Source organism: Balaenoptera acutorostrata, chromosome 3 (genome assembly GCF_949987535.1).
Source record: "Balaenoptera acutorostrata chromosome 3, mBalAcu1.1, whole genome shotgun sequence".
In the NCBI taxonomy this organism is placed as follows: domain Eukaryota; kingdom Metazoa; phylum Chordata; class Mammalia; order Artiodactyla; family Balaenopteridae; genus Balaenoptera; species Balaenoptera acutorostrata.
This window is the reverse complement of record NC_080066.1, coordinates 134,654,339-134,666,855: the sequence shown is the minus strand read 5'-3', so window position 1 is coordinate 134,666,855 and position 12,517 is coordinate 134,654,339. Positions and strand designations below refer to the sequence as shown.

At 36.3% G+C, this 12,517-nt stretch overlaps 1 protein-coding gene across 1 annotated transcript in view; it reads right to left on the bottom strand.

The window, feature by feature from the left end:
* Positions 1-439: 439 nt before the first annotated feature.
* Positions 440-12,517, bottom strand: part of CGRRF1 (cell growth regulator with ring finger domain 1) — a 28,627-nt gene continuing 16,549 nt past the window's right edge. The window contains exons 3-6 of the mRNA XM_007192884.3: positions 7,674-7,851; positions 7,371-7,518; positions 1,334-1,441; positions 440-1,107 (exon numbers count right to left, since the gene is read on the bottom strand). Coding sequence (XP_007192946.2) covers positions 787-1,107; positions 1,334-1,441; positions 7,371-7,518; positions 7,674-7,851 — 755 coding nt within the window. The 3' untranslated portion in view covers positions 440-786. The remainder of the gene's footprint in view (positions 1,108-1,333; positions 1,442-7,370; positions 7,519-7,673; positions 7,852-12,517) is intronic.

Sequence of the window (12,517 nt, the reverse complement as noted above, 5' to 3'; positions counted from 1 at the left end):
TGTGCAGGAGGAACTCTAAGGTAAGGCATTGAGAGCCTCGCAGATCTTCCCTGGTAGGTCACATCCAGCTACTCTAATCATATTGGACAATACATTTAATTATCCAATAAATTTTATTATCCATGTTTTGTATATCTGCTTCCTATAAATGAGTATCATTTAAGTCTATGATACACTGAGAACAGTCAAGAATTGTTTCTTGCATTTATGATTTAAGACGTTATATTTAAAAATTAAGACGTGTTTATGTGACTATAATTATAAGGAAAATTAGAAACCGAACAGCTGGATATTTATAAAAACGGATATTTCAGGAAAGGATTTAAAGTTAGAAGCCCTTTCCAACTCTTTTGTAAACCAGGGAACATACAATTATTTTAAGAAGGATTTCATTTTTACCCAACTGCATTCTAGATTTTGTCAAAGGAAAAACATCCAGAAATCTTAAGACTTTTACTTCCTTGAATTTTAGATGGATTGCTTTTCAGAATTTTTCTAATCAACATTACGTGAAATCCTCTAGCTGATAAAAGGCCAAATGTTTACATTCTTCTCAAGAGGCTGAATGAATTTTTATGCATTGACCCAGAATGGGATTCCAGTATTTGCCATAGTGAACAGCAAGGAATAATTAATTTTCACCATCCATGTACCGTACAAATATGAAGTTAAAATAGAATTTTCACTGACGGTTAACACTGTAGATTCCATGTTATGATTAATTCCAAGAACACAAGAACACTGCATCTTCAGTGGGAAGTGTACTTCTCAGTTGTAACAACATCCTCAGAGACTTTTCAGTTTGTCTTTACCTTGATCTTTTTGACTGCAAAGTGCAAAAGATTCCCGAACAAATTGCCTGCACATTGGGCACTGCTGAAAATACTTAACACAGCCATCACACAAGCACGTGTGTCTACATGGCAAGAGCACCCAGTTCACAGTCCCATTCTGGCAAACCACGCAGTCCTTGCTATTCTCTTCTGGAGGCTCCACTTCACTTTCAGATAGTCCAGCCTTTTCCAGCAAACTTTGGTCTGTGTTTTTTTCCTCTGGAGAGGAACTGCTGGAGGGAGTGGAATTATTATTTGCCGACATGAAAAGTTGCTGAAAATCAAAGAAACAAATGTAAAGATATTACAAATGACAATTACGCTTCAAATCCGGGGGTCATAAGACGTGCTAAAAATTTATGAGCTAGCAAATCCAATAACAAATAATAGCTAACTTCTATGATAACTAACTGAAAAATATTATCTCTTTATAGATAGTCATTCTTTGAAACTCTGCAAACAAAAAAGACACAGGATAAAGACTAGAGGGTACAACTTACCTTAAGATCATGAAATTGACCTTGAGCCAGGAGTAAATATTGATATAATATTCTACAGGAGAGTTTATAAGTCTTATCAGGAATATGAATTACTGACACCATGGAAATCTAAGATAAAAATTGAACAACAGTCAGTACATACCTCCTTATATTATTTCACAGATATGTGAAAAATACTTCTCAAATAAAAATAAGAGGTTGATAAATTAGAAAACTTATAATAAGTTCCTTAAATCACAGTCACAAAAGAGGACCCAGTTACATATTTTTGCCAGAATTATTTTATTTATACTCAAATTTACAAATTCAATGTCATCTCAACAAAAATAGCAATTAGTTTTTATACAGCTGTATAAGTTGACTAAAATTTTCATATGGAAAAATAAAACATAAGAACAGCTAGGAAAGGGGCTTCCCTGGTGGCGCAGTGGTTAAGAATCCTCCTGCTAATGTGGGGGACACAGGTTCGAGCCCTGGTCCAGGAAGATCTCACATGCCACAGAGCAGCTAAGCCCGTGCACCACAACTACTGAGCCCATAAGCCACAACTACTGAGCCTGCCCTCTAGAGCCCACGAGCCACAACTACTGAGCCCGCACACCACAACTACTGCAGCCCACGTGCCTAGAGACTGTGCTATGCAACAAGAGAATCCACTGCAATGTGAAGCCCGCACCACAACGAAGAGTAGCCCCCCTCGTTTCAACTAGAGAAAGCCCACGTGCAGCAACGAAGACCCGATGCAGCCAAAAATGAATAAATAAAATAAATTAATTAAAAAAAAAAGAATAGCTAGGGAAATATTGAAAAGAAAGCTATGAGAGGGACTAAGCTCAGTCAGATATTAAAGCATACTACAAAGCCTCTAAAATTAAAACAGTGTGGTACTGGCACATGAATAGACAGATGGATGGAACAGAATAAACAGTCCAGGAACAGACATAACTATATATACAAATATGACAAAGGTAGCATCTCAAATCACTAAACAAAGAGAGCCTTCTTAATAATAAAAAGTATTGGGGCAACTGGATAGCTGTTTGGAAAAATATAAAATTAGATGCATTCCTCATTCCATACATAAGAATAAACTCCAAAAGCATAAGAGATCTAATTGTGAAAAATAAAACTATACAAGTACTAGGAAAAACATGTGAATTTCTTTTTAGTTTTAGTGTAGAAAAAGACTTTCAAACTATGACCCAAACCCAGAGGCAGATAAATTTGACAAACCTAACTACATAAAAATGTAAAATTTGCATGACAAAAAGCACTATAAGTAAAGCCAAAAGACATATGACAAGCTGAAATATATATTCACAATGTATATCACAGACTAGGGGTTAATATCTCTAATTTATAAAGAACTTTTAAAAATTGAAGAAAAAGTGAATAAAAATCCTATAGAGAAATGGGCAAAAGACATGAACAGATAATATATAAAAAGATAAAAACATGGTCTTTAGCCATATTAAAAGATGTTCAATTTCACTCACAATATGATAAATGCAAATTAAAACTTGACTGAGATATAATTTCTTTCCCATCAGGTTAACAAAAATTGAAAAGCTTGTCAGTACACTCTATGGAGAAATCATCACTCTCATATACTGCTGGTGGAAATGTGTTAAAAAAAAAAATACAACTCCAAAGGTCCAATTCCAATGGAGGGGAATTTGGCAGTATATAACAGAAAGAAATGTATTTACTTAGCCTTCAACCACATAACCTCAACAACGTTAAAATACGGACACACAGGTTATTCAGTGCAAGATTATCTGTTATTGCAGAATACTGGAAACTACCTGAATGTCCAACCACAGGAGATTGGCTGAATAACTGTCATACATGGATACCCTACATACAATAAAGTGCTAGGCCGCTGTAAGTGAAAAAAGCAAGAACATGTATAGTATATATAGGGTGCTACCTTTTGTGTAAGAAAGAAGGAAAAATAAGAAGAAATAGAAAGATATCTGTATTTTCTTATCATTACAATAACAAACATAGGAAGGATAAACCAGAAAACAATGAACTTGATTATCTGTACAAGAATTGGGGTGTATGAGAATGGGGGTAAGGGATGAAAGAAACATCTGAGTATACCACTTTATATAGTTTTTTGACTTTTGAGAGAACTAATCTGAGTAATTTATGGACATAGTTTTTGACTATAAATCCTCAGTTTGGGGCAGGAAATAAGGAAAGGGCAGTTTGAGGACCAAAATAATCATATTCAGTAATGAATTATAAACCACTGGGGGAAAAAGGAATTCATGAGGCCATGAGGATAACAAATAGATAAACAAAGAGGTAAATCGGAGGACTCTTGCTTGTAATAGAATGCTGAGGGCTGACTGGAGGGCTGGAGTTGGAAAATAATCATTTTGCAACCATCATGGTAAAGATGAAATCTGGTAAGAATCATTAATGGATATTAAATCCAGGGGGAAATTTTACTAAAGAACAGGGTATTTGTATGGTCTTCAAGTGCCTCCCCACACACTGCTTATTACTTGCAAGGGAGGGAAAAAAAGGCAACAGTGGAAAATTGGATAACACCTTGACTGAGAGATCAAAATTTACATCACCAATGAGGGTAAAGAACCTCCCATTCTTCTATAGGCGATGCCCTGAAACGCACACATAATCACCTGCGTTGTACACTGGCTGAGAATGCTCAACTCCAACCTAATCATGATGAAACATCAGACAAAATGAGAAATGCTCTACTTTACAAAAACAGTGTGTGCATGTGACTCTATTCTTCAAAAATGCTAATGTCATAAAAGACAAAAGAAAGGCTATGGAAATGTTTCAGATTAAAGGAGGTTAAAGATACATGACATATACAACACCTGACTCTAGACTAGAATCTGTACTGGAGGGGAAAACATGTTGTAAAGAATACTGTTAGACAGACTGACAAATTGGAATATATATTATAATAGATTAGATAAAATATTATACCAATGTTAGATTTATAAAGTAGATAACCATATTGTAGTTACACAAGAGAATATCCTTATTATTAGGAAATACACACTGAAGTGTTTGGGTGTAAAGAATCATCATGTATACAACTTATTCTCAATTCATTAAAAAATATATATACACATACACCCATAAATATATATGTGGGCAAATAGTGAAAATGGTGCAAATGTTAACAATTAACAATAGGAGATCAGGGTAAAGGGTATATGGATGTTCTTCTACTTTTTTATTTTTGCAAATTTTTGAAATTATGTCCATAAAGAAAGTTAAAAAAAAAACAACAACCCTATTATGGCTGTAAACATACAATATCCTTTACAGCCTCATAAGGATTTATTAATTTGGCAGTGACTTCAGAGGCTTTTAATACTAAATCAAAACGACAGGATTGGTAAAAGATAGTAATGTTATCACCTACTACTAACAATCCTGCCATTTAATTTAACATTAAAAGCCTCTGAAGCTACTATCATGCTAGTTATGAATATATATATAGTTGTAGATTTACATTTGATATGGAAAAGATGTTTAAAACATACTATTAAATGAAAGCAGATCCCAAAATAGTATGGACAATTTGATCCTATTTTTGTTTCAAAATTACATACATAGAGGTCTAGAAAGATACAAATATTCACAGTGGTTATCTTTGGATGATAGAATACAGGTGATTTTCCTTTTTTCCCTTTTGGCTTATCTAGATTTTCTACTTCTATTTCCTGCCACAAACATGTATCATTTGAGTAGTACAGAAAACAAACTAGTATAATTTAGTAAAAATGAAAAAAAATTTAACTCAAGATCTTGCAGTGACAATCCCTACTTTCCTTATCTACCTAAAATAACAAACTGGTTCCTAACTACACAATCTGAATGTAATTTATCACTGTTACGATAGGAGTGAGAGAGTTAAAAAATTTCTTTTTTAGATTTAGAATTTCTGACCCCAGATAAAATACTGAAAAACCAAATGCCCAATTTGCTTTTAAAATTAAGAACAGAGAACATTCATACAAAATATACTAATATGCTTTAGTGCCAATGTTAGGCCCCACCTGAGAGATAAGAGAGCGAGAAGCAAGGATTAACAGGAAAAAAAGAAGGGAACCTACTGATAAGAACAGAAGATACAGAGAAGGACCCAGGCAGGGAGGTGTATACAAAGGACCTGAGAACCAGGTACTTTGTCTGCCCTGTGGGAATAAGCCTCCCCCAACCACAGCTGGGCCAGTAGACTTCATTCCAGTTGCATCAGGGACCTGAGAGCAAATCTTTCGCTGTTTAGAATGCCACTGAACTGTACACTGAAAAGTGGTTAAAATGGTCAACTTTATGTATTTTACACCCCCCAACACCAAACACACACACACACACACACACACACACACACACTCTCACACTCCTTCTCTGTTTAGACTGAGGAGGAAAGTTAGAAAATAAGGAAGAGTCTGAGTACTCAAGTTGACAAAGAGCACCAGCAGCGAGAGGGAAAGGAACCACAGGGGAAGCTGAGAGGAAGGTGACAGATCTGACCCTTTCTGTTTCGAATGAAAGGAAAGAAGTAGGGGAGCTTAGAAGAGATGGGGGACACAGTGGTGAGAGAAGGGCTATCTTGCCCAGGTAGGCAGAGTGAAGGACAGAAAGGCTGGACATATCAAACACCAACTTAATAGGTCTTATTTATCTTCAGCTGAAAAGAGTGGGAGGGCCAAAGGGAGGGAGAAGGGAGACAGCCAGAAGAGCTCTCCTATGGACTATTCAGCAGCTTGGCTGTGAGGCTCTATGTGGCTCACTAACATTGCTTGGTATGACTTTTTTTTCACTTATCAAATTCACTGAGCACCTATTGTGTTTCAGGCACTCTGTTAGGTTCTGGAAATACACTGCTGTTAGTATGACTTTTATTTGGAAAAAACAAACTGACTTCAGCTCAATGGAACTTCAATTTGATAAAATTAACCCTGCTCCCAAAAAAACTACAGAGGCATAACTTATTGAGCAGGGTCTAGATCTCCCAATCAGGGTGTGCACCTTCCAAAGCTCAGTGTGTGCTGGTTTTGGTGAGATACTCCTGTTAAAAACAAAGCATACTGCCACAGGACTACAAAGGCTCAGAATCGAGCCCTGGTTCCATCTCTTATTTCCTGAATGCCTGGGAGTTTTCTTTAGTCTCTTTCAGTGTTTATAAGACAGATGCCCTAACACACAAAGTTGTTGGAAGGAATAAATATGTTAATGGTAGCGAATGTACTTTGTATATTACAAAGTGTCATAAAAATGTTACCATATCTTTATTCATCAACATATCTATTTCATGCACTTCAGAAAAGTAGTAAATTGTATATAAAGCCATTCATATCATGATAGGATTTCACCAAAAGTTTATTTCATGTACAAGCTTCTACCATACTTATAGGAATGTCAGGCTCAGGGCCTTTTAGATCTCTAACATGCTTTTATCTTCCTAATTGGGATAAACTACCAGACTAAAGAAATAATTAGCACATAATGAGAAAAGGAGATTACAATAATTACTGAAAATATAGGGACCAAACACATATAAGATGTAGGTGCAGCAGGGGCTATGATAGAAACAAGATGACTGCAAGCATGCAAAGAAAAGAGTGGATACTGTCTTAAAATCAAGCCCTTCAGATCATTACAATGCTTATTTATTCAGTGCTAAAAATGCTAGGAATAAACATGCTTCCTAACAGACCTTCTTCTATGTGGCAAAAATGACAGAATATAGGATGATGAAATTAATGTAATTCAACTCTATCTTTCATTTTCTAAATAAAATCATATTCTTGCAATCCATATGGAAAAAAAACAAGTCATGCTCTGAAGGAGCATTACACATATAAAACGCATACAGGTGTACTTCCCATGTATTCATTTTCCAAAAAAAAAAAATGTGTCCAGGCCAAATGTATATCCTCAGAAATTAAAATAAACCTTTTTCTATTTCACCAAATAATTAAGACCCATCATCCAAATCACTTAAAAGTAATGTTTCCAGAATTTTAAAATTACTTACAATATCATAAATTTCTCGGTTATCTTCATCAGCTAGGGTCAACAGCGCTACCAATGGATAGCGAGATCTGGGCACTGTACCAAAGTCTTCAATTTTAGTATCTTTTGGTAACTGGCAATATAATTCTTCTTTGCTGTCCTTTTTAATACTTTTTGAAGATGTAAAGATAAATTGCCACTATAAGCAAAAATACAACAATATACCAAAGGGGATAAATAATAACTTAGCAACACTATTTTATCCATAAAAAGGCTAATATCTAAAATTTTCATGTGCTAAAGGATATATCAGATAAAAGGATACAAATACTGCTCTTGATAGAGATATTCACTATACAGAGCATCTTCTAATGCTTGAGGAGTGCTTATTCGGAAGCAATAAAAGTGCTTTTGCAGAGCTTCATATAATTTTTGAACACTACACCCCCAGTAGCAAGTAAGGAGGCTATCTTCAAGGCAATCTGTTGTCAAAGTTATGCCAGCTGTGGAAAACAAACGAGACAAAGAGAAGAAAATTACCTAATGCTATTTCTACTACTATTATACATAGCCAGTAATAAAAGCTTCCTTTTGGATGCTGGCCAGGCTGACGACAGTTAAAGGAACTCATTAAAGGATATGTGCCTATAAATGAAGGAAATGGTCTCTAAAACAAAAGATATACAAACTTCAATGTCTACACAATTTTGAAGCACTGTCAGTAAACTCTAATTTACATTATTTTATATTTATTCTTGGAAGTTATAAAGATTTTTTTTTTGGTGACTTCAAGACTCTTCCCACATAAGTTTAAAAAACTGAAATACAGTTCACTATTGATAACCTACCACTCTAACAGTGTATATAATCCTAACTACAAGAAGTAATACAGCTGTCTCTAAAAGTGGATGCATACAACCCATGCGGTCCAGAAGATGATCAGTGGAGCAGGAAAAATATTAAAAAGAAATTGAGCCTTACTAACATTAGCATACTCATTGACAACACTGATATACTCTTGTCACACAGTTAATGTCCCATGTAATATGCAAAATATCCTAAGGAAAGAGTGGAGATTCCAAAACATGGAGGGTTTAATAGTGAAGCCCTCATTCATTTGTTTGCTTTCAGCATACTAAAATATATTACAATCTAAGTAAACCTGATTAAGTGGATATATAAGTTATAAGCAGACATTCAAATTATCTTATATAGTTTTGCCTATTTACCTAACACTTACATAGGACTTACTATGTGCCACCTATATGATTTTTTCCCTTGCTCATTGCAGTTGTAGCAATATTAAGTTCAAGGGCAGCAGTATCCAATGTCTCATACTGCTGGCAGTGCAAGCTGCAACATCTAGTGCTCAGTGGCCATGGCGTACTTACCAGAGCAAAAGGGCATGGTTTTGGTCATTGTTCCTGGCTGAACAGCCTTGGTCTCTGATTCTGGCTCTCCAAACCTACTGGCAACTCTGTAAGCTACTCAGTGTCCTTGGAGTGATTTCTGTTGTTTGCAAATAGGAATTTTTATTGATACATTATGTATTTTTTAAAAGGTGATCAAGAGTACGAGTTGGAAGGAGATACATAAACACCAGCAGATGCTCTACAGCAGGGGTCCCCAACCCCGGGCCGTGGACCGCTATCGGTCCGCCGTAGCCTGTTAGGAACCAGGCTGCACAGCAGGAGGAGAGCAGCAGGCGAGAGACAGAAGCTTCATCTGCCGCTCCCCATCGCTCGCATTACCGCCTGAACCATCCCCCCCAACCCCCACTTCCGTGGAAAAACTGTCTTCCATGAAACAGGTCCCTGGTGCCAAAAAGGTTGGGGACCGCTGCTCTATAGGACACCAAAAGCTGAGCTTTTCACTTTACTTCTCACTATTCAGTAGTATGTACACAGAGTCTCAGATTCCAAACATGTACAGTAGCAGCAACATAGAGCAATTTCTAATCATTGTTAAGCAAAAATCTTAATTGGCAGGAATTCCACATAGGTAATTGGAACAGAATTTGATTTCAAATTTTTAAATAGTGCCCAACATCAGGTATTAATTCAAGAATGGAAAATTCATTAGCTATTTTTCTTGATTAACTATTGAATAGCTGAAGAAGAACACTCTATTAATACAAATTATATATATATGTATATGTATACATATATATTAAAATCACACATACTTTTTCGTCTATGTCACTAAAGAACCACAAAACATGAGGCAAGGAAAAAAAGTTGGAAGTAGATAGGACAGGAAAAAATATACAAGGCATATAAAAAAAAGTAGAAAAAGGAACCCAGAAAATGATTTAATATTATTGTATTACTGGCAAAAATGCAAAAAAATGTGAAAAGATGTATGTTTAGAGCACTACTTATATTAAAATGCTGGAACCCACCCAAATATCTATCAATAAGGGATTAAATGAATAAAATATGGAATACTTTATTTTTGTTAACATCTTTATTGGAGAATAACTGCTTTACAATGGTGTGTTAGTTTCTGCTTTATAACAGAGTGAATCAGCTATACATATACATATATCCCCATATATCCTCTCTCTTGCGTCTCCCTCCCACCCTCCCTATCCCACGCCTCTAGGTGGTCACAAAGCACTGAGCTGATCTCCGTGTGCTATGCGGCTGCTTCCCACTAGCTATCTATTTTACATTTGGTAGTGTATATATGTCCATGCCACTCTCTCACTTTGTCCCAGCTTACCCTTCCCCCTCCCCGTGTCCTCAAGTCCATTCTCTATGTCTGCTTCTTTATTCCTGTCCTGCTCCTAGGTTCTTCAGAACCATTTTTTTTTTTTAGATTCCATATATATGTTAGCATACGGTATTTGTTTTTCTCTTTCGGACTTGCTTCACTCTGTATGACAGTCTCTAGGTCCATCCACCTCACTACAAATAACTCAATTTCGTTTCTTTTTATGGTTGAGTAATATTCCATTGTATATATGTGCCACATCTTTATGCATTCATCTGTCGATGGACACTTAGGTTGCATCCATGTCCTGGCTATTGTAAATAGAGCTACAATGAATATTGTGGTACATGCGTCTTTTTGAATTATGGCTTTCTCAGGGTATATGCCCAGTAGTGGGATTGCTGGGTCGTATGGTAGTTCTATTTTTAGTTTTTTAAGAAACCTCCATACTGTTCTCCATAGTGGCTGTATCAATTTACATTCCCACCAACAGTGCAAGAGGGTTCCCTTTTCTCCACACCCTCTCCAGCATTTACTGTTTGTAGATTTTTTGATGATGGCCATTCTGGAATACTTTATAATGAAGTACTGTAACTCTTAAAAAAGAATTGAGCCATATCAAAATATCTGCATGCACTATCGTGGAACAATCTTCAGAATATATTGTTAAATGAAAAAAGCAAGGTGGAGGGAAGTATATATAGTATGTTACTGTTTATCTCACAGGAGAGAATATCTATATATATGGGTTTACTTACACTAAAAAAAGAACAATGGAAGGATAAACGTTAAAAAAAAATTAAAAAACTCAACTTACAGAACATAGAAACCTACCCAGTGTGTTTGCTTTGTAAAAAGAATCAGAGTTCCAGGGATTCAGAGCTGCATACAAGACTTGTGTACAGACTTTGTACATCTGACTACAATAGGGAGTGTCAGAGTCTACTCACCACTGGATATTACTCATACTTTAACATAATATGTCTCTGAAATTAGTAAGTTAACAAAAAGAACTACAGAATCTAAAATTCTACTCCCTACAATCTTTCATAAACTTTTCCATTAATAGACTGACAAGAGAATGTCTCCCTTTAGTTCTTCCCACTTCTTTGCAAATAGAATTCCCATTCTTACATTTTCTTAATCTTCTATAATTCAGTGTGAACACAATGGCATCTTATATCTATTGATCTAACAGATCAATAACAGATCATTAACAAAACTGGGACACAGCCATAAACCAGAAAATTCAGAAGCCAAATTAAGCAAGACAGCATGGATGTGATTTCTCTCAACCTGCCCTTACGTGCCTAGCTGTAACAGCCAAGTAAAGCACAGCACAAGAGATAGCCTTGCAAAAAACTGCAAAAAAAAAGGACTACAGTCAAATGAGTTGAGCCATTAAAACAAGAGAAACCCTAGGGCAGAAAAGCCACAAACCTTGAAGAAGCAGCCCTGAGAAAGAAGAACTATATACAAGGAGATCATGCATGCGGATAATAAAACCGGAGGGAGTACTGGGAGCTGAAAATTTTAGGTTGTAGGGAAGAGAGGTTCACAAATTCCTCCAAAAATGCTATGTGTGTCACCTTGCACAAGGCAGCTGCTTACAAAAGGACAGCAGAATTCCTGAACCACCACGGTTCTGCACATTTTAATCAGGAATGTTTTCTAAACAAGTTAGTTTTCTCTGTCCTATCTTGAAATTTGTTCTTCCTAAGTGCAAAATGTCAGAATGAACCCCTTATCCACCACTGGGGGAAAAACAGGTCCTTAGTTCCCTTTAAGTCAATTCAACTCAACTAATATATCCTGAGTACTTACTTTTTTTTTTTAATAAATTTATTTATTTTATTTATTTATTTGGCTGTGTGGGGTGTTCATTGCTGTGCACAGGCTTTCTCTAGTTGCAGTGAGCAGGGGCTAGTCTTCATTGCGGTGCGCGGGCTACTCACTGAGGTGGCTTCTCTTGTTGCAGAGCATGGGCTCTAGGCGTGCGGGCTTCAGTAATTGTGGCACATGGGCTCAGTAGTTGTGGCTTGCGGACTCTAGAGCACAGGCTCGGTAGTTGTGGCGCACGGGCTTAGTTGCTCCGCGCCATGTTAGATCTTCCCAGACCAGGGCTCGAACCCGTGTCCCCTGCATTGGCAGGCAGATTCTTTTTTTTTTTCTTTTTGTTGTTTTGTTTTTTGTTTTTGTTTTTCAGCAGCTTTATTATGATGTGCTTATAATGATTTTCTTTGTATTTATTCTGCTTGGGGTTTGTAGTGTTTCTTGAGTCTGTGGCATCAGATCCTTTATCTGTTTCGGAAAATTCTTGGTTATTGTATTTTAAAGTATTACTGTTACAACATTCTCTCTCAGCTTTCCTTCTGGAACTAATGGTGTGTGTGTGTGTGTGTGTGTGTGTAATGCTCTTTTTTATCATTATTCCTGAAGTATAGTTCTTCAGAA